Genomic DNA, 21,539 nt, shown 5'->3' with positions numbered 1-21,539 from the left:
GGGATCAGACTTGATTCAGTCACATACAGGACAAGCACCCTAGCTGCTCTGTCTCCAGCCCTAAAATTTTATTTTCAGTCTTGGAAAGTTTTATTATAGTTTAGGTGATGATGTTATAACCATTAGTTGTTTGTTTTTTTTCCTGTATTGATGTACAAAGTTAAATACAACCTCCAAGTGCTCATGCCTCTCTACCACTGTCCTTGGGTCATAGCTTGTCCAATAAAAATTTCCTTTAAGAGAACTTATATGTGTTAATAACTTTTAGTTAAAAACACAGGGATACCGATGATATTTAATGTATTAAAATTTAAAATTTCGGGCCCGGAGAGGTAGCACAGCGGCGTTTGCCTTGCAAGCAGCCGATCCAGGACCAAAGGTGGTTGGTTCGAATCCCGGTGTCCCATATGGTCCCCCGTGCCTGCCAGGAGCTATTTCTGAGCAGACAGCCAAGAGTAACCCCTGAGCACTGCCGGGTGTGGCCCAAAAACCAAAAAAAAAAAAATTTCACTACTGACTACTGAGTTCATAATAGTGATAGCAGTGTAATACACGCATTGTTTTCATTGGTTCATTTTTTCTTCACAGTTTTGCTGAAGCATTTTAGTATATAAAAGTTGTTCTTGGTGCCCCTGGGTGTGGCCTCCCCCAAAAGAAGTCATATCCACTATCTTTTCCTAACCCTATCTGCTCATCAGTACTATTTATGTATTGTGTAAAGAGAGGAAAAAATACTTTTTTCTAATGATCCTCAAGAGAAAAATTATATATAAGGTAAAAAATGATCTGCAAGAAGCCAGAGCAATAGCACAGTGAGTAAGGTTCTTGCCTTGCACGCAGCTGATACAGGTTTGATCCCTAACAACCCAGATGGTCTCCTGAGCCTACCATGAGTGATTTTCTTTTCTGTTTTTCTTTTCTTTTTTTTTTCTTTCTTTTTTTTTTTTTTTTTTTTTTTTTTGGTTTTTGAGTCATAACCCTATGGCACTTAGAAGTTATTCCTGGCTCTGTGCTCAGAAGTCACTCTTGGCATGCTTGGGGGACCAAATGGGGATCGAACCCAGGATTGGTGTGCCAGGCAAATGTCCTACCGCCGTGCTGTCACTCCAGCCCCAAGGAGTGATTTCTTTTTTTTTTTTTTGGTTTTTGGGCCACACCCAGTGACGCTCAGGGGTTACTCCTGGCTATGCGCTCAGAAGTCGCTCCTGGCTTGGGGGACCATATGGGACGCCGGGGGATCGAACCGCGGTCCGTCCTAGGCTAGCGCAGGCAAGGCAGGCACCTTACCTCCAGCGCCACCGCCCGGCCCCCAAGGAGTGATTTCTTGAGTGCAGAGCCTGGAGTAACCCCCACAGAATGGCCACTCCCCCAAATGGCCAGTGAGTATCCTTCCATGTGTGCCCCTCCCACCTAGAAATTTATCAGTATGCCCACAAACCCTGCCCCATTTTTCAGCTCCACAACTGAGTCACCAAATTGTTCTAGGGTTATATAGTTCCTAGAATGCACAACCACATATGTTGCCACATGACACCTCCAAATTTTATAGTACCGTCAGCACGTAGGATCACAGCAAATCTGAAGAATAGATTGGATAGTTGGATAGATTATCAAGCTCATGATCCTAAACAATATCAGAAGGCTGAGCTAGCAAAGTAGATCTTCAGACAGTGACTATTAATAACACCATTGTGTGATATGACAGTTACCACAAATTGCCTTATAAACCTCAATTTTGACAATTGCATTGCCTTTGTGTTATAACACAACATGAAGTGAATTTGTTTTTTCCTGCAAGGGTTGTGACTAGGGTGGTGGGTGAGAAACTGAGGATCTTGCTGGAAGAAGGCTACACTGGTCTTAGACCATTTAATGCCGAAACAACAATTTTATGAACAACTTGGTAAATTATGGTGTTAAAATAGAAAATATTTAAATAGAAGAAATAAAAAAAAATCAGAAAAAATCAATTTAGGTATTTAAAAATGATTATAAGGAATGTTTAACTGGGGCTGGAGAGATAGCACAGTGATAGGGTGTTTGCCTTGTAAGCAGTTAACCCACGACTGATGTTGGTTTGAATCCCGGCATCCCATATGGTCCCCCGAGCCTGCCAGGAGTGACTTCTGAGTAGAGAGCCAGGAGTAATTCCTGAGTGCTGCCGGGTGTGACCCCCCCCCCAAAAAAAGGGGGAATGTTTAAGTGATTCTTTGTATGAAAATACTCTTACATAGTATTTATAGAAATTAATAATTCTTCTGAACTTTCAGGGGCTTACCCTACCGCCTCAAAATTTGTTTACTGTTTTATTTTTTGTATGCTAATATTGCTAGGTAGATGTTGTTTTTAAAATTTATTTAGAATAACCTAAATATGTTTGTTTAATAGGTGAAACTATCTTCAAAGGAACCAAATCAAAAAGATGATGGAGTTTTCAAGGCTCCTGCACCACCACCCAAAGTGATAAAAACTGTGACAATACCTACCCAACCCTATCAAGATATAGTCACTGCACTGAAATGCAGAAGAGAAGACAAAGAAGTAAGCAGCCATGTGTAATTTTAGTGCATGTAGTGTATCTCACCATTGTGAGATATGACAGTTATCACAAATTGCCTTATAAACCTCAATTTTGACAATTGCATTGCCTTTGTGTTATAACACAACATGAAGTGAATATGTTTTTTCTTGCCGGGGTTGTGACTAGGGTGGTGGGTGAGAAACTTGAGGACCTTGTTGGAAGAAGGTCACACTGGTTTGGACCATTTAATGCCTGATTTTATAATAGTTAATCTTTAAATGTCTCATACATATCTATACAGTGATAGTCACAATTTTAAATTACTAATTTATCTTACCAGCACTACAGATAGCCCTGATATTTCATTTGGTTGTCCTAAAATGAATTACTTTGTGTTTCCTCTAATGCACAGCCTATAATTTTTGTGTGCTAGTTCAATTAAAAGAGGTGAACTTAACTTTTTCTTGGCAGCTATATACTGTTGTTCAGCATGTGAAGCACTTCAATGACGTGGTGGAATTTGGTGAAAATCAAGAGTTCACTGATGACATTGAGTACTTGTTAAGTGGCTTAAAGAGCACTCAGCCTCTAAACACACGTTGCCTTAGGTAAGAGTCTAAGTTCATGTTTGATGATTATGTGTATACTATCACATTAAAATTTTCCATCGGGGAGAGCTAAAAAATTTATTATGGTTATTTTCATCAGTATAAGTCAAATATGATTTATTTTATTTTAAATTGTTCTTGGGCGATGCCTAGCAGTGGTCTTGGGTCATTTCTGGAGTTCTTGAGGACCATGCCATGGATGGAACTCAGGTCTCCCCAGCCTGGGGGTGGAAAAAAAAGGGAAAATTTTTTTCTCTTGGATTTGGGCTAAATTCAGTGATGATCAGAGGTGGTTTTTTTTTTTTGGGGGGGGGGGGAGGTTGGGCCACACTTGGCCGATGCTTAGGGGTTACCCATGGCTCTGCACTCAGAAATCACTCCTGGCAGGCTGGGGGATTATATATGTTGGGGATCGAACCTGGGTTCGTCCAGGTTTGCCAAATGCAAGGCAAACATCCTTCCACTATGCTGCCCCAGGGGTAGGGTTTTGACTTAATTCAAGAACCACTTCTGGTGGTGTTTTGAAAACCATACTAGATGCCTGGGATTGAAGCCTGGTCAGCTGCATGGAAGGCTAGTGCCTTATCTGCTGTAGTGTTGCTACAGCATCCCAAATGTAATTTCTTTGTAGGAACATGATTCTGCAGGCTAAAGAGGAGGTAGATGAGCAATATTTTAGAACATTATTAGTGGGGCCAAAGAGATAGTATGAAGGTAGGCTGTTTGCCTTGGGTGCAGAAGGATGGTGGTTCAAAATCCCGGCATCCCATATGGTCCCCCGAGCCTGCTAGGAGCAATTTCTGAGCTTAGAGCGAGGAGTAACCCCCGAGTGCTGCTGGGTGTGACCTGAAAACAAAAAACAAAAAGAGAATATTACTAGCAGTTATTTTATTTTTGTTTTTTGTGTCAGACCTGGCAGCACTCAGGGGTTACTCCTGGCTCCAGGCTCAGAAAAAATTCTTGGCAAGCTCGGGGGACCATATTGGGATGCCGGGATACGAACCAATGACCTGCACGAAAGGCAAATGCCTTACCTCCATGCTATCTCTCCAGCCCAGCAGTTATTTTAGAATAATGTAGGCTTCAGCTTTTTTTATGCTTAAAAAGAAAGGCTTCCCCTCCCTTATTTTTTGCTAGTGGGATGGGTGCATAGATTTGGACAGCACACCTGGCAATGCCCAGGGTTACACCTGACTCTACTAAGAAGCAACATGGGATGCCATTAGTTGAACCTTGGTCAGCCACATGCTAGCTGTACTATCTCTTTGTTCCCTGAAAGGGTGTTCTCTTGACGCTTTCTTTTTTTCTTTTTTTTTTTTTTCTTTTTTTGTGGGGGCTGCATGGGGGCAAACCCACAGTGCTTAGGGACTACTTCTGATTGCACCCAGAAATTAATCCTGACAATTGTTCCAAGTACTATTTGAGGTGCTAGGGATTGAACCAGGGCCAGCCGTGTGTAAGAAACAGCTCTATACGCTGTACTTTTCTTTCGTTCTAGTTGTTTGAAGAATATACTGTGTTCTCTTTCAGCCCCAAATGTTTACATCTGTGAGTGATACATTAGGCACCTTTTACTTGGATCTTTTTTGTTTTGTTATGAGGCTGTATCTGTGATGCTCAGAGCTTACTCATGGTTTGGTATTCAAGGATCAAACCTGGGTCTGCTGCATATAAGGCAAGCACTTATTATCATTCCAGTCCTTGGATCATGTTTTGTAATCCATAATGGGTCACAGGTTTTTTTTTTTCTTGGTGCGCCACACCTAGCACTGCTCAGGAATTCTTCATTAAGAATTACTTGTGGGGGCCGGAGAGATAGCGTGGAGGTAAGGCGTTTGCCTTTCATGCAGAAGGTCAGTGGTTCGAATCCCGGCGCCCATATGGTCCCCCGTGCCTGCCAGGAGCGATTTCTGAGCGTAGAGCCAGGAGTAGTCCCTGAGCACTGCTGGGTGTGACCCAAAAACAAAAAAAGAAAAAAAAAAAAAAAAAGAATTACTTGTGGGGCTGGGCGGTGGCGCTAGAGGTAAGGTGCCTGCCTTGCCTGCGCTAGCTTAGGATAGACCGAGGTTCGATCCCCTGGCGTCCCATATGGTCCCCCAAGCCAGGAGCGACTTCTGAGCGCATAGCCAGGAGTAACCCCTGAGCGTCAAATGGGTGTGGCCCAAAAACCAAAAAAAAAAAAAAGAATTACTTGTGGGGGCCGGCGAGGTGGCGCTAGAGGTAAGGTGTCTGCCATGCAAGTGCTAGCCAAGGAAGAACCCCGGTTCGATCCCCCTGTGTCCCATATGGTTCCCCCCAAGCCAGGGGCAATTTCTGAGCACTTAGCCAGGAGTAACCCCTGAGCATCAAATGTGTGTGGCCTGAAAAAACAAAACAAAAACAAACAAAAAAAGAATTACTTGTGGCACTGCCTGGGGTACCCCATAGGATGTCAGCGATCAAACCCGGTCGGCCACATGCAAGGCAAATGCCGTACACACTGTACTATCAGTTTGGTCTCATGAGCTGTCTTGATCTGGTTAAATTATCCGTCAAATACTTAGAATTTTTATGTTTTTGAAGCGTTAATGGAAGGTGGTAATGAAAGATTATGAAGAATTTATGGTGGTGCCAGAACTAGACATAGGACTTCACACATTCAAGGGAATTACTCAATTGCTGATGAGCTATCTCCCCAAGCTCTAAAACTTTTTTTTTTTTTTTTTTGGTTTTTGGTTTTTGAGTCACACCCGGCAGTGCTCAGGGGAAACTCTTGGCTCTATGCTCAGAAATCGCTCCTGGCAGGCTCGGGGACCATATGGGATGCCAGGATTTGAACCACCGACCTTCTACATGAAAGGCAAACACCTTACCTCCATGCTATCTTTCTGGCCCCCAAAACTTTTTTTTTTTTTTTGGTTTTTTGGGGCCACACCCTGCATTGCTCAGGGGTTACTCCTGGCTGTCTGCTCAGAAATAGCTCCTGGCAGGCACGGGGGACCATATGGGACACCGGAATTTGAACCGACCAGGATTCGAACCAACCACCTTTGGTCCTGGATCGGCTGCTTGCAAGGCAAACGCTGCTGTGCTATCTCTCCGGGCCCCCCCAAAACTTTTTTTTAATAGTTTTGTAAGGAATACACAGTGATCATGTATTTATATAACTTGTGTGTTTGGTGCCAGGGATTGAATCCAATGGCCTCAACTATGCAAGTTGTGTGCATACTCTATCTCTATAGAGTGTATGTATGTGTGCACAGACATGTGTATTGTTTTGTTTGTTTCAAGGCTATACCTGACTCATTCCTGATGGGTATATTGGATGCTAAGTATCAAACCAGATTGGTTGTTTGCTAGGAAAGGGGCCTACCTGCTGTACTTGCTATCTGGCTTATGTTTAGGTATGCATGATACATTGTTTTTTTTTTTTTTGGTTTTTTTTTTTTTTTTGGTTTTTGGGTCACACCCAGCATCGCCCAGGGGTTACTCCTGGCTTCATGCTCAGAAATCGCTCCTTGCAGGCTCGGGGGACCATATGGGACGCCGGGATTCGAACTGATGACCTTCTGCATGAAAGGCAAACACCTTACCCTCCATGCTATATCTCCGGCCCTTGATACATTATTTTTTTTAATGTGTCATTCGCATATCTAATAATAGACTATGCACCAATGATTATTTTTCCCCTTGTCTTATTTTTGGTTTGTTTACTAGGCCCCATCTGTCAGTTTTCATGTGTTACTCTGACTTGGTGTTCAGTTATCACTCTCTGCAGTACTTTGTGTGAGGTTGGGGAAGATGACCTTGTTCTGCCAGGAATCTAGCCTCAACTTCCAGGCACAAAAAATACTTGCTCTCAGGGGCAGAGCGATAGCACAGCCGTAGGACTTTTGCCTTGCAAGTGGCTGACCCATACGGTTCCCCAAAGCCAGGAGCCATTTCTGAACACATAGCCTAGACTCCCTAGAGTAACCCCTGATCATCACCGGGTGTGGCCCCAAACCCAAACAAACAAACAAAAAAATCTTGCTCTCCAGCCTGTTAAACAGGTCCATGTTAATTTCAATGATTTATTCTGTTCACGATTTTAATTCTGTACTTGATATGTAAATTTTGCTTCTCATCCTCATTTACTTATACTTTAGGCACATAAAAATTTCTGCATTTAGTGTTATTTTCAGTTCCCATAATTTGGTCTGCTTTCTTCTAGTGTTATTAGCTTGGCTACTAAATGTGCCATGCCCAGTTTTCGGATGCACCTGAGAGCACATGGAATGGTAGCAATGGTCTTTAAAACCCTCGATGATTCCCAGCATCATCAGGTATTTTTAAGTTTCTTGGTTTCAAACTTTTAGGCTTTAGTCGATTTAGCTAATGTATCTCCTTGGATATTCATGCATTTGCTAATAGAAGTTGAGTTACTTTTGTTGCATAGAGTTTAGTACCAGAACTTTTTTGCTTTACAAAACACTCAAGATTATTTTCTCAACATTTCAATTTATACTGTTAAAACCTCATTCAAATAAAATGGCTTGTTCAAAAAAAAAAAAACCCCAACTTGTTAATAATAATAATAAGCATAATTCAGTAACTGTGATTAACATGTTTTACCATGCTGGATATTTAATTCTATAAATACTAATTTCCTCTAAGCAGAAAGTATTAAGAAAAAGATTTTACTATTTGATACTGACAGCATGGAAACAGCAAATAATTAATGCAGGCCAGTACTTTGTGTTTTAGTTTGTCTATTCAACACTTTTCTTTTCCTACTTTAACATTGTGTCTCTGACATCCACTTAAATATATTTCTCATTTTCATTATGACTTTGACGCTCCAACGCACTTTCCTTCCTCTTCCTCCCTTTTCCTTTCCCCCCCCTCTCTCTCCCTCCTTCTCTTTCCCTCTCTCTCCCTTTCTCCCTTTCCTTCTCCTTTCTTTCCCTCTCTCCTTCCCCTTTCTCTTCTCTCCTAACTTTTGTGTTTGGCCACACCTGGTGGATCTGGGGTTACTCCTGGCTCTGGCAGGCTCAGGGGGACCCTATGGGTTGCCAGGTATCTGGCATGAACTTCGGTGGGCCAGGTGCAACTCAAATGCCCTACCCACCATGCTATGGCTCTGGTCCTGACTTCATTGCTTTCTTCTGAAAAGAAATCTTGCATTAAAATGTTTAACATTTTTGAAAAAAGTCTAATTTTGTCTAGTGATATTTTGAGATTACGTTATTGTATTTTGCTAAGGGAAATTATGTTTTAAACACAGGTTAGATGATACTTTCAAATACAGAATGCTATGAAACTAAAAGTAATGGATTTTATTCCGAGTGAGCATAACTCTAGAAATTACAGCGTGCAGAGAATTAGTTGTAACATAGAGAATCATTAGGAAGAATTAATATCAGAGCTAAGAATAAATTTGATTTGGGTTGCCAAAAGGAATCAACAAGCTAAACATGCTCTGTCTATGGCAGGCGTGGGTTTGATACCTGTTACTGTATAGTCCCCCGAGCACAGAATAAGTGTCCCCTAAATACTGATGTGTATGGCCCCCAAAATGAAGGGATGGGGCTGGTGAGAGGATAAAAAAACTATACGATATTTTTTTTAATGGAGTTATTACAGGATCGAGTCATTAATGTATTTTCTTATGGAAATTGTTCTTCCACAGATTATACTGTGACATACGGTTTCCAGAAATAATTTGTTGTAAAAAATTTTAAATCCTTAGCGGCTATAGTGCAAGTACAGTGGTTAGGACACATGGCCAACTAGGTTTGATCCCCAGTATCCCATATGGTCCCCATAGCCCTCCAGGAATGATTCCAGAGTGCAGGGCCAGGAGGATTACCCCTGAACATTGTTGGGTGTGGTCTAAACACTACACCTCCCTTCCCACAATCAAATTACTTAGATCCGTTTTACCTTTGAGGAATTTAAATCTTAGATGTTTGATTGTTTATCGCATGATTTAATATTCCAGCATATGACTTTATATATTGATGCTTACTTAAAAGACCACCATCACAACTTGTAACCTTGTAGGTTATAGTATATAAGCAGAATGTTTTAATACTTAATCTGAATGATTGAGAATATTTTGGGGGCAGGGCAGTAAGTAGCTGATGAGCAGCTGGTAGTTTGAGGGTCCTGTTTGTATCAGGGATGATATGAATACCTCACTGGTGCCCCAGGGCCTCTAAGGTTTGCCACATACAGAGAGAGAGTGTGTTTTTTAAACTTTATTGATTGATTGGTTATTGGGCCACATCCAGCAGTGCTTAGGGGTTACTCCTGCCTCTGCACTCAGAAATTGCCCCTGCCAGGCTCGAGGGACCATATGGTATGCCAGGAACCAAACTGGGTCCCTCCCAAGTCGGCCTTGTTCAAGGCAAACTCCCTACCATGCTATCTTTCCAGCCCCTTAAAGGATACTTTGATTCCAAAAGAGCTAATTAGATATTAGGGAAGTGAGTCTAAATAGGTTGATCTATCTCAGATGCTTCTGTAATGACACAAAAGTTTTTTTTTTTTTAAGCAGGAAAAATTACCTGTTTCTGGCATAGATTTTTATGACATTTTTACTTAATGACCATACCTCAAATTGTTTGCTATGCCATGAAGAATAAAATGTATTCTGTTAAATACATATATATAAATACACACAGAAAACGTTCCATATTTAGCTCAAGATGACCAAGGAAATATAGTTGGCTCATGTTCTTAGAAAATTTTAAGCATCAGTGATGAACTAATTTGTTTCCTTAGAGTATTTTAAGAGGAAGGATTTTAATAAAACATAATTTTAATAAAACATAATTTTAGTGTGGCACCCACTATGTTCAGTGGTTACTCCTGACTCTGCACTCAGAAATTACTCCTAGCTGTACCCAGGGTTATGCTATAGGATGCTGGGGATCAAATTATTGCTCTTGCCCCTTCGCATTTCTAATATATGGATGTAATGTCAAAAAATATGTTCTTATTATGAAGTTGTGACTAATTTCTTAAATTAACTTTTTATGTATGTTATCTTTCTTTTGTTGAAGAACTTATCCCTTTGTACAGCTGCCCTTATGTACATACTAAGTAGAGATCGTTTGAACATGGATCTTGATAGAGCTAGCCTAGATCTCATGATTCGACTTCTAGAACTGGAACAAGATGCTTCTTCAGCCAAGCTACTGAATGAAAAAGACATGAATAAAATAAAGGAAAAAATTAGAAGACTCTGTGAAACAGTGCACAACAAACATCTTGATCTAGAAAATATAACGGTAAGTTCCTTCTATTGTATCAGAAATTGGTGTGTTTATTTTCTTCACCTAAGATCAGTGAGTGTCAGACTTGCCTTAGCATCCAGGAGTTAATCATGAGAGCTCATATTCCCCCCAAACCTTTCAATTCATAGAGCCATATTGAATTTAAGACCTAGAAAAAGGTCTTGAAAACATCTATGACTGTGGACAAATTATTTAATACACAGTTCAGCAAGTTGTTTTGGTTTGGTTTTTGGGTCACACTCAGCAGTGCTCAGGGATTATTCTTGGCTCTGCGCTCAGAAATCACTCCTGACAGGTTCAGGGGACCATATGGGATGCTGGGATTCGAACTATCATTCGTCCTGGGTCTGCTGCTTGCAAGGCAAACACCCTACCGCTTGGCTATCTCTCCGGCCCCAGTTCAGCAAGTTTTAAGATATTTGTAGCCAGAATATTTTTCTGTGTCTGGTCCTTTTAAGTTATTTGAATTTATATTTCCTTTTTTTTTTTTTTTTCTGGGTCACACCTTGCAGTGCTCAGGGACTAGTCCTGTCTCTGAAATCAGAAATCACCCCTGGCAGGTATGGGGGACCATATGGATTCTGGGATTCAAACCACAGTCCTTCTGCATATAAGGGAAATGCCCTACCTCTATGCTGTCTCTCTGGCCCCTAAAATAAATGTTTTGGTTGAAATTTTTTTCTTTTGGCCTTTTCACTAGGCCAATAAAACTGTAAAAAGTGTTTTCTGTTGCCTACTAAACTGAGATTTAGAGCATTTGCCTCAAAAATTATAGATTGTGGGACAATGAGAAATAACTGATATGATAGTTGAGTTTGATTCTGGCTATTAAAGTACCCCCAAACTTTTCCCAATATGGGCTTGATGGCATCCCTGAGCATCAAACTTGAGACTCATGCTGCCTGAGCACTGCAGAGTGATCCTGGTGACCTTTGGTGTTGATGAGAGTGGCCCCTGTAAAAATATAACACGGATTTTCTTTGTGCTGGTCTGGTAGGATTTTTGAGATATTGCACATGGTTTAGTTGAGAATAGAGTAGGGGTTAAAAGGAGATGAGGGCCCGGAGAGAGAGCGCAGCGGCGTTTGCCTTGCAAGCAGCCGATCCACGACCAAAGGTGGTTGGTTCGAATCCCGGTGTCCCATATTGTCCCCCGTGCCTGCCAGGAGCCATTTCTGAGCAGACAGCCAGGAGTAACCCCTGAGCAACGCCGGGTGTGACCCAAAAACCAATAAATAAATAAATGGAGATTGAGATGGGACAGCAAGTTAACTTAATAAGCATAACTGACTTATATTTGATACTCCCTCTTATCAAAATTAGGAAAAACATGATAATAGACCATAGGTAGAGTGTCTACCTGAGGCCACTTAGTTTGATTTCTGGGCCACTGAATTAACTGTAAGCATCACAGCAAAGAAGAAAAACCTCCAATCATCAATTAAGGGACAGAAGGCTAGAAAATAAGCAAAGTACAAAATACTTGAAAAAATAGCAGCTGTATGTTAGAGAATAAACAGTCTCTCCGCCTTTTCCTGATTACTTCTATACTTAAAACATAAATTTTGACCATGGTTATAGTTTAAGTGGTAGGTTATTGCCTTTATTAGGCCTGACGTTCAAGCCAAAAAAATATCCTTTTTATAATTTTTATGTATTTCTAATATTTTATTTAAGCTATTTGTTTTATTCTTAACACTTTCAATTGGGTGTTTTGTTTTTGTTCCCTTCCTTTGGGCCACATCTGGTGGTGCTCACCTTACTCCTGACTGTACTTAGTATCACTTTTAGTGGGCGGGTGGGGGAGCTTATGGGATGCAGGAGATTGAATCCAGGTTAACCGTGTACAAGGCAATAAAACCCTACCACTGTACTATCCAACCCCTCCATATTGCCCTTTTTTTTTGTTTGTTTGTTTTGTTTTTTGGGTCACACCCGGCAGCATTCGTGCTACTCCTGGCTCTATACTTAGAAATTGCTCCATATGGGATGCGGGGATTTGAACCGCTGTCCTTCTGCATGAAAGGCAAACACCTTACCTTCATGCTATCTTTCTGCTCCCATATTGCTATTTTTAATGATATACAAGAATACATTTAAGCCTATAATTTTTATTATTTTAAGCCTATAATTTTTTTTTTTTTTTTTTTTTTTTTTTTTTTTTGTGGTTTTTGGGTCACACCCGGCAGTGCTCAGGGTTACTCCTGGCTCCATGCTCAGAAATTGCTCCTGGCAGGCACGGGGGACCATATGGGACGCTGGGATTCGAACCGATGACCTCTTGCATGAAAGGCAAACGCCTTACCTCCATGCTATCTCTCCAGCCCCTAAGCCTATAATTTTTAAAAAGCACATTTTGTCCCAATCTTACCATTTTTTAATTTTTGGGTCACACCCAGTGGCGCTCAGGGGTTACTCCTGCAGGCACGGGGATCACATGGGATGCCAAGATTCGAACCACTGTCTTTCCTGGATCGGTTGTGTGCAAGGCAAACTCTACTGCTGTGCTATCTCTCCAGCCCTACCTTTTATTATTGATGATGTTTTTGGGTTAGTTGGGTAGGTGGGTTTTGGGTTTTGACCACATTGGGCAGTACTCATTTGTTATTTCTGGCTCTGCCCTCAGGAATTACTTTCGGAAGGCGCTGGGGATCGAACCTGGGTTGACAAGGCATTGCCCTATCAACTGTGGTGCTGTTGCTCTGGCCCTTTGACAATAATTTTGTGATGACTGATGCCTGCATCACACTGGGCTGTGGTTCTTGTACATTTTCAGCTCTGACAGTCACACAGTTGGTGGCAGAGCTCACTGTGGTTTTCACTTGTTTAGTTGTAGAGCTTGACATACTTGCTGAAGTCATACAAGATTCATTTATGATGCTTGCTTGTAGTTGTATTTGCATGTACCCCAGCATGTCTCTTACCCATACTTGCTGTCATGTGGCCAGAAATTGCTTTCTTTGCAAGACTTAGAGCTTCTGGAGCCTGTAGTTTTCACTTGTATAATTGAAGAAAAGTGACCTTAAGTCACATTTGTCATATTATCCATGACTTAGATTATTTTGAGGTTTTTCATTTTGTGTCACATCTGTCAGTGCTTGGGGGTCACTGGCTGAGCTCAGGGGACTATTGAGGGTACTTGGATCTTACCTGGATTGGCTGTGTTGAAGGCAGGAACCATAGCTAGTGGATTATCTTCCTGGTCCTGTACTTAAAAGTTTTTTTTTAAATCATACTGGGATTTATTTAATTCTGACATTGTCCTGGGTTCATTTCTTGGGATGCCATCTGGGCCTCCATGCGTGTTTTTTGCCTCCAGATTTGTGGGGGCACCTGGTAATGCTCAGAGGTTACTTCCTGGCAGGCTCGGGACCATATGGTTGTTGGGGATCGAAACCATGTTGGCCACGTGTGAAGCAAATGTACCGTACTCACTTTGTTATGGCTCCTGCCCCCGTGCCTCCAGATATTTATTTATTTATTTATTTATTTATTTATTTATTTATTTATTTATTTATTTATTGTGTGTGGCTTTGGGGTCACACCCGGCAGTGCTCAGGGGTTATTCCTGGCTCCACGCTTAGAAATTGCTCCTGACTGGCACGGGGACCATATGAGACGCTGGGATTCGAACCAATGACCTCCTGCATGAAAGGCAAACGCCTTACCTCCATGCTATCTCTCCAGCCCCTAATTTTTTATTTTTAATTATGAGAACAAAGATGCAAAGAAAGAGGACAAGGTAAAGTTACAGTGGAAGGACAATCACCCATAACATAATTCTCAGAAGAAGTCCCTTTGCTGATATCTTAACTTTGAACTTTCAGCCAAAGAACATTAAGATAAATAAAACAGAATCCATGTACAATTACTTTGTCCTTCAAATCTCCAGATTGTAACACATTATAATATTTCTTAACAGCACACAAGGCAATCTAATTTTTTTTTTTTTTTTTTTGGTTTTTGGGCCACACCCGTTTGACGCTCAGGGGTTACTCCTGGCTATGTGCTCAGAAATCGCCCCTGGCTTGGGGGGACCATATGGGACACCGGGGGATCGAACCGCGGTCCTTCCTTGGCTAGCGCTTGCAAGGCAGACACCTTACCTCCAGCGCCACCTACCCGGCCCCGCAATCTAATTTTTTGAGGGGGGGCCACACCCGGTGGCACTCAGGGGTTACTCCTGACTGCTCAGAAATAGCTCCTGGCAGGCACAGGGGACCATACAGGATACCGGGATTCGAACCAACCATCTTAGGTTCTGTGTCAGCTGCTTGCAAGGCAAACACCGCTATGCTATCTCTCTGGCCCCGAATAGGCTATTTTAAAATTCCAGTTTATGCTGGTGTCTTGGAAGCCTCATGTCCCAATCCCCCGGAACTGGGAAACACGGGTCTGGAAGCAGTGCCAACGCAGAAAATGATCCACATAATGTTAGGGAGATAAAAAGATTCAGGAACTTCCACCACAAGCTAGCTGTGAGCTAGTTGTGGGACCAAAACTGGAAGAAATCTCTGACCTGAGGTCTTTATTGGGAAGATGACGACTACCCCCATGGGAGGAGAACATAGAGCTAGAGGGCCAATACAGAGGTATTATTTCTCACCCAGGAGGGACAACCATATGTAAACAAGAATTATCCTGCATAAAGTAAGAACTGATTACTCCAACTTATTGGAATATTAAACCCTTCTTACGTGAGACAAACAAAACCAAAAATAAACCATAATAAAGCCATCGTTTTAGCAGTAAAATTTTGAATATTTTTATATCAGTGTGGATTGATTATTCTTTAGGGGGGCAGATCTAGCGGTGCTCAGGGGTGTTTACTCCTGGCTCTCGCTCAGAAAGTGCTCCTGACAGGTTCAGGGGACCATATGGGGTGCTGAGTATTGAACCCACAGACCCTGTCAGCCGCCTGCAAAGCCAACACCCTGCCTCTGTGTTATTGTTCTGGCCCCATTCTTCTTCTTTTTAAGCAAAGAAAGACTCCCTTTTTGGGGTCCACACCCGGTGGTGCTATCTCCATTGAACCTGAGCTGGTCACATGCAAGGAAAGGGCCCTATCTGCTGTGCAAGCACTCCGGCCCCAGAAAGACTTTGTTACTGCTGTAAACTCATAGACTTAATCATTAAGTTACTCTTTTTTTTTTTTTTTTTGGTTTTTGGGCCACACCCTGTGACGCTCAGGGGTTACTCCTGGCTATGCGCTCAGAAGTTGCTCCTGGCTTCTTGGGGGACCATATGGGATGCCGGGGGATCGAACCGCGGTCCATCCTAGGCTAGCGCAGGCAAGGCAGGCACCTTACCTCCAACGCCACCGCCCGGCCCCTTTCAGAGATTTAACATGAGAATTGGCCAAAATTGAATCTTTTTCCTTCAGGTTTTTTTTTTTTTTTTTTTTTTTGGTTTTTGGTTTTGGTTTTTGGGCCACACCCGGCGGTGCTCAGGGGTTACTCCTGGCTGTCTGCTCAGAAATAGCTCCTGGCAGGCACGGGGGACCATATGAACCAATCATCTTAGGTCCTGGATCGGCTGCTTGCAAGGCAAACACTGCTGTGCTATCTCTCGGGGCCCTTTTTCCTTTAGTTTATATTGGGGTTTTAGGACACTCTTGACAGTGTTTTAAGGCCTGGCGTGGCTCAAAAAGAGTGAAAAAAATATTTTTCACAGGCCAGAGTGATATATATAGTCTTCTTGATTGATATATTTTGGGTTTTGGGCCACACCCAGTGATGCTCGGGTTACTCCTGGCTCTGCATTCAAAAGTCATTCCTGGCTGGCTTCGGGGACAATATGAGATGCTGGGGATTGAACCCAGGTTCATCCCAGGTCTTCGTGTGTAATACAAAGGCCTTACCGCTGTGCTACCACTCTGGCCCCTCTTGATTTGTTCTTAATCTAGATGATTTCTAGATCTTTATATTCAGTTCTTAAAGGCCAGGAAGACTTTTTTTTTTTGGTTTTTGGGCCACACCCGGTAATGCTCAGGGGTTACTCCTGGCTATGTGCTCAGAAGTTGCTCCCGGCTTGGGGGACCATATGGGACACCGGGGGATCGAACCGCGGTCTGCTCAAGGCTAGCGCAGGCAAGGCAGGCACCTTACCTTTAGCGCCACCGCCTGGCCCCTAGGCCAGGAAGACTTTTATGTAAACATAATTTTGTCAAATGAAGGAAGCTTAGGGGAGGGGAAAGAAACTCAGCTTTACTATTTTTCAGCTTAACTAATTATTTTTTTAGGCTGAACTTTCTGTCTTGCAGTAGGAACTAGATTGCTCTTTTGGGCAGCGAGAGGTGACCATAGAACCTCTGGTACTCAGAAGTTACTCCTGGCTCTGTTGCAGGTGATCCTAACCTGTTCATGACCATAGACACATGTTCAAGGCAAAGTCCTAACCTCTGCATCATCTCTTTGGCCAAGGGACTGGCTTTTTTTTCCTTTACAAAGAAATACACCTAGGAAAAATCATATTGTTTGTACATGATTCTTACTCTTCAGTGCTTTTTTTTTTTTTTTTTTTTTTTCATCTCTTTGGCCAAGGGACTGGCTTTTTTCCTTTACAAAGAAATATACCTAGGAAAAATCATGACGGTTTACATGATTCTTAATCTTCAGTACTTTTTTCTGATAATCTGGAATCGTGTATGGTTTTGTTGTTGTGACCACACAGTGTAGACACAGGCTAATAGTCCTTAAGTGTAACATTTAAAATTGGTAAGTTTGAAGATCCAAAAGTAATCAAGTATGTGTTTTCATAATAAATAGGAAAGTATACCAAATATGGGGAAAGAAAGCAATTCTGGAAAATAGGGAAAGTATAATTGGCATTATACACAGTGGAAGACATACAGTTTACTCAAAAGTATGGAATAATCCTTAAATTTATTGTGGTCAGAAGAATGCAACCCATTTTAATAAAAAACCATTTTCTACCCTCATGCAAAAAATTAAAGTGATAACATGCCTTTGAGGGTTCTATGCAACAAGTACATCCACACGTTTATCCTGGCTTACTTTTTACAGCCTAGTTATATTGGTTTGTGATTAAAATACACATATAGGGACTGGAGAGATAGCATGGAGGTAAGGCATTTGCCTTGCATGCAGAAAGTAGGTGGTTCGAATCCCGGCATCCAATATGGTCTCCGGGGCCTGCCCAGGAGTAACCTCTGAGCACTGCTGAGTGTGACCCAAAAAACCAATCCCTCCCCTCAAAATAAATACACATATAACTTTTTATTGAACAGTCAAATGGGCTAGTGGTTGAAAACATTGCTTATACTGTTTGAGAATAATTTATTTTAGTCTTATTGGTAAAAGCACTTATTATACTAGTAAAATGTAAATTTGGTAGCATGCAGTGAGCTTTTCTAATGAAAAACTGGTACTGCTGTCTCCAAATTACTGTTAAAAGTGTATGTTCATAATGGTGCTTTTATTTGTAGACTGGGCATTTAGCTATGGAGACACTGCTGTCCCTGACTTCTAAACGAGCAGGAGACTGGTTTAAAGAAGAACTACGGCTTTTAGGTGGTCTGGATCATATTGTTGATAAAGGTATGGTATATCTGACTTATTATGTATTATTAAAATGTTTAAGAACAGTATAAAATGCTTTAAAGGGAATTGTGTCCATTTGAAAAGACAAGACCTGGACTTCAGTAGTAGAATGTCTGGCCTTTAACAGGAAAGGCCATTAACAACTTATTGATTGGAAAATTACAGAAATGAACAATTATAAAATATTTGCTTCATACATTGCAACATCTCACAGAATTAAATTAATTAAAGTAGAGCGGCTACTATTGGAGCCCATTATGCAGCTCAGGAGTAGATCACATACAGTGTATTGTAGCCCTGCTTGATCCCCATGGACTGCTGGGGAAATAAAGATTTTCTATAATATCCATAGTATGCTTATAAACAGCCTTTTATATAAATAACTATTTTTTTCTTAGTGAAAGAATGTGTGGATCATTTAAGTAGAGATGAAGATGAAGAGAAATTAGTAGCTTCATTGTGGGGAGCAGAAAGATGTTTACGAGTTTTAGAAAGTGTAAGTATGGTCAATTTTGGGGTGAAATATTTTTTTCTACAACTATTGTACTTGACTGACAAATGTATCCTGAAGAGTTTCTCATCTGTTCATCCAAATCAAAAAAACACATTCTTTGTACCACATTGTTAGGAAACAAGTAAAGGAAGTGACTTAAAACAATCTCCCCTCCCCATTAGTGCCTTGTATTTGAACCCAGGTCTCATGCATGGTAATGACGTTTTATATATATATGACGCTACAATGCCCCACCACCACTAAACACAGTCTAAGTGTATCTTACCCCCTCCTACTTCCTAGAATAGTGGTGGTAGGACAAAAATGTTTGGGGGCATCTGCCTTAGATAAAAAGCTGATCTTTCTTATATCTTTTAGATCCTAGTTTTCTTTTTTTTTTTTTTTTTTTTTTTTGTTTTTGGGCCACACCCTGTGACGCTCAGGGGTTACTCCTGGCTATGTGCTCAGAAGTTGCTCCTGGCTTCTTGGGGGACCATATGGGACGCCGGGGGATCGAACCGCGGTCCATCCTAGGCTAGCGCAGGCAAGGCAGGCACCTTACCTCCAGCGCCACCGCCCGGCCCTAGATCCTAGTTTCTTAAACCACAATTGAATACAGCTTAAACATTTATTGTCAGGCTCGACAGAGAGTACAGTGGATAAGATGCTTGCTTGCCATGCACATGCCCAATTTGGGTCAGCCCCCAAATGGTACCTTGAGCACCATTAATAGTAATTCCAAAGAGCAGGGCCACGAGTGACCTCAGAGCATCCCTGAGTAAAAATTTCAAAAATATATATTGTTATAGGGCCAGAGAGAAAGCATGCCTTGCACCTAACTGAAAGTTTATTCACCAACACTATATGGTGTCCTGAGCAGTGCCAGGAGTACTCCCTGGGCATCGCTTAGTAAGGTGTTCCTCTCCCCTAATTTTATTTTTAAATATTTTTTTATAGCTTATTAACAGTTCATGTTTATTTTATATACATATCTGGGGTTGTAAAATTTTCTCAGGAGAAAAAGGGTGACAATGGGAAAAAGTTAATAAGACCCTTTTTGTGTTCATAGCGTTTGGGTTGTAAGTAAATGTAATAATATGGAATTCCCTAATAATTTCAATTATTTCTTCTAGGTAACAGTGCATAATCCAGAAAACCAGAGCTACTTGATAGCATATAAAGATTCACAACTCATTGTCTCATCAGCTAAGTAAGTTTTTCTGAAATAGCACATTTAAAGCATTGGGGTTGACCACAAAGGAAATCCTTGTAATCTCTTCCGCCATAAAACATTAACCTTTAGTCCTGTTAATCAGAAGCAATATATGATAGCAGATTCTAAGTGCTAAGGAATTATTAGTTCCTTTGGGGTGTGGTGGTGGTGATGTAGCATGTGCATTGAAGCCCAGGTTTGATCCCCAGCATCTGAGGAATTGAGAGTCATTTGAAATGGTGTTGGGCCCCCAAGTACTACTGAGCAGTCAAAAAATAAATAAAAATAGGGCAGGAGCAGTGGCGCAAGCGGTAGGGCATTTGCCTTGTATGAGCTAACTTAGGATGGATCGCAGTTTTATCTGAGGCTGGATAGATAGTAGTACAGCATTTAGGGTGCTTGTCTAGCATGCTATTGACCTGTTTCAATCCCCAGCATCCCTTATGGTCTCTCAAGTCCACCAGGACTAATTTTTGAGTAAAGAGATGGGAGCCATCTCTGAACATCGTTCGTTCGCTCTCACACACTCACTCCCTCCCTCCCTCCCTCCCTCCCTCCCAGGAGGTTGGTTGTGGTGGAGTGATGTGTAAAACATGGGACACATCTAATGGGAAGTAACGAGCTGGTCTGGGATAGATTTAAGTGGTAGTTACAAACCTCTGCATTGAGTTAATAATTTTAACTACTTAGGGGCCATAGTGATACATAATACATCTGGTAGGCATTTGTCTTGCATGTGGCTGACCTGGGTTTGATCCCTGTCACCTCCTTTGGATCTCTGAACATCACTAGGAGTGAGCCTGAGTGTAGAGCCAGTAGTAAGCCAATTGCTGATGCTTGTGGCCCCAAACCAAAATAACAGTAATTTCAACTGTTTAGGAAAATTACCAAATTTTTTTGGTTTTGGGTCACACCCGGCAGCTCTCAGAGATTACTCCTGGCTCTATGCTCAGAAATCACTCCTGGCAGGCTCTGGGACCATATGGGATGCCAGGATTCAAACCACTGTCCTTCTGCATGCCAGGCAAAAATGCCTTGCCTCCACACTATCTCTCTGCCCCCCGGAAAATTATCAAATTTTTTGTTGTTGTTTTTTTCCAAAACAAAACAAAATTTAGCCGGTGGTTTTAGTACATGATTGAATTGTTAGTACATTATACTTCTGAAATACTCATTTTGGCAACATTTAGTACAGGTTTAAATTTACATTGTGGTCGAAGTAGAAATTATTTAAACAGCTATTTTCCTGTAGCATAATTGCTTATTTTGTTTTCCTTAAGAGCATTACAACATTGTGAAGAATTGATTCAGCAATATAACCGTGCTGAGAATAGTATATGTGTACTTGATAGTAAGTCTCTGCCTCACCAGAATGTAACTAACCATGTGGGCAAGGCAGTGGAAGACTGCATGAGAGCCATTATTGGGGTGTTGCTCAATTTAACCAATGATAATGGTAAGTGATATTTTATACATACCACATGTAAATCAAGTCTTTCTTGTTTATCCATGTAGTGGTTTTTTGTTCCCATAGTGTTAATTATTCATGTCTAGACTTAACCACTCTTAGTATTTGGTACTTTTTGAGCCAGTATAGTAGCTTGGCTTGAAATAATTAAGATACTGCAATCAATAAAGAAATTGCTATGCACTTCTAACTTTTAGTAATCATGTCATTTAAATGCTTATTGTCCTAATGAAGGATCAATTTTTTTTTCATGGTTTTAGAATGGGGCAGCACCAAGACAGGAGAACAGGATGGCTTGATTGGCACAGCAATGAACTGTGTGCTTCAGGTTCCCAAGTACCTACCTCAGGAGCAGAGATTTGATATTCGAGTGCTGGTGAGTTGAAGTGACTTTAAGAAATGACTGTTTGAGT

The 21,539-nt window shown here is 41.4% G+C and overlaps 1 protein-coding gene across 1 annotated transcript in view; it reads left to right on the top strand.

The window, feature by feature from the left end:
• WAPL (WAPL cohesin release factor) overlaps positions 1 to 21,539 on the top strand; it is an 82,002-nt gene that overhangs the window by 46,850 nt on the left and 13,613 nt on the right. Inside the window, exons 5-13 of the mRNA XM_049790642.1 lie at positions 2,389 to 2,541; positions 2,993 to 3,129; positions 7,322 to 7,433; positions 10,158 to 10,385; positions 17,838 to 17,949; positions 18,351 to 18,448; positions 19,579 to 19,655; positions 20,939 to 21,114; positions 21,387 to 21,502. Coding sequence (XP_049646599.1) covers positions 2,389 to 2,541; positions 2,993 to 3,129; positions 7,322 to 7,433; positions 10,158 to 10,385; positions 17,838 to 17,949; positions 18,351 to 18,448; positions 19,579 to 19,655; positions 20,939 to 21,114; positions 21,387 to 21,502 — 1,209 coding nt within the window. The remainder of the gene's footprint in view (positions 1 to 2,388; positions 2,542 to 2,992; positions 3,130 to 7,321; positions 7,434 to 10,157; positions 10,386 to 17,837; positions 17,950 to 18,350; positions 18,449 to 19,578; positions 19,656 to 20,938; positions 21,115 to 21,386; positions 21,503 to 21,539) is intronic.

Source organism: Suncus etruscus, chromosome 17 (genome assembly GCF_024139225.1).
Source record: "Suncus etruscus isolate mSunEtr1 chromosome 17, mSunEtr1.pri.cur, whole genome shotgun sequence".
In the NCBI taxonomy this organism is placed as follows: Eukaryota; Metazoa; Chordata; class Mammalia; order Eulipotyphla; family Soricidae; genus Suncus; species Suncus etruscus.
The sequence above is the reverse complement of the archived record's forward strand: the minus strand, read 5'-3'. Positions and strand labels throughout refer to the sequence as shown.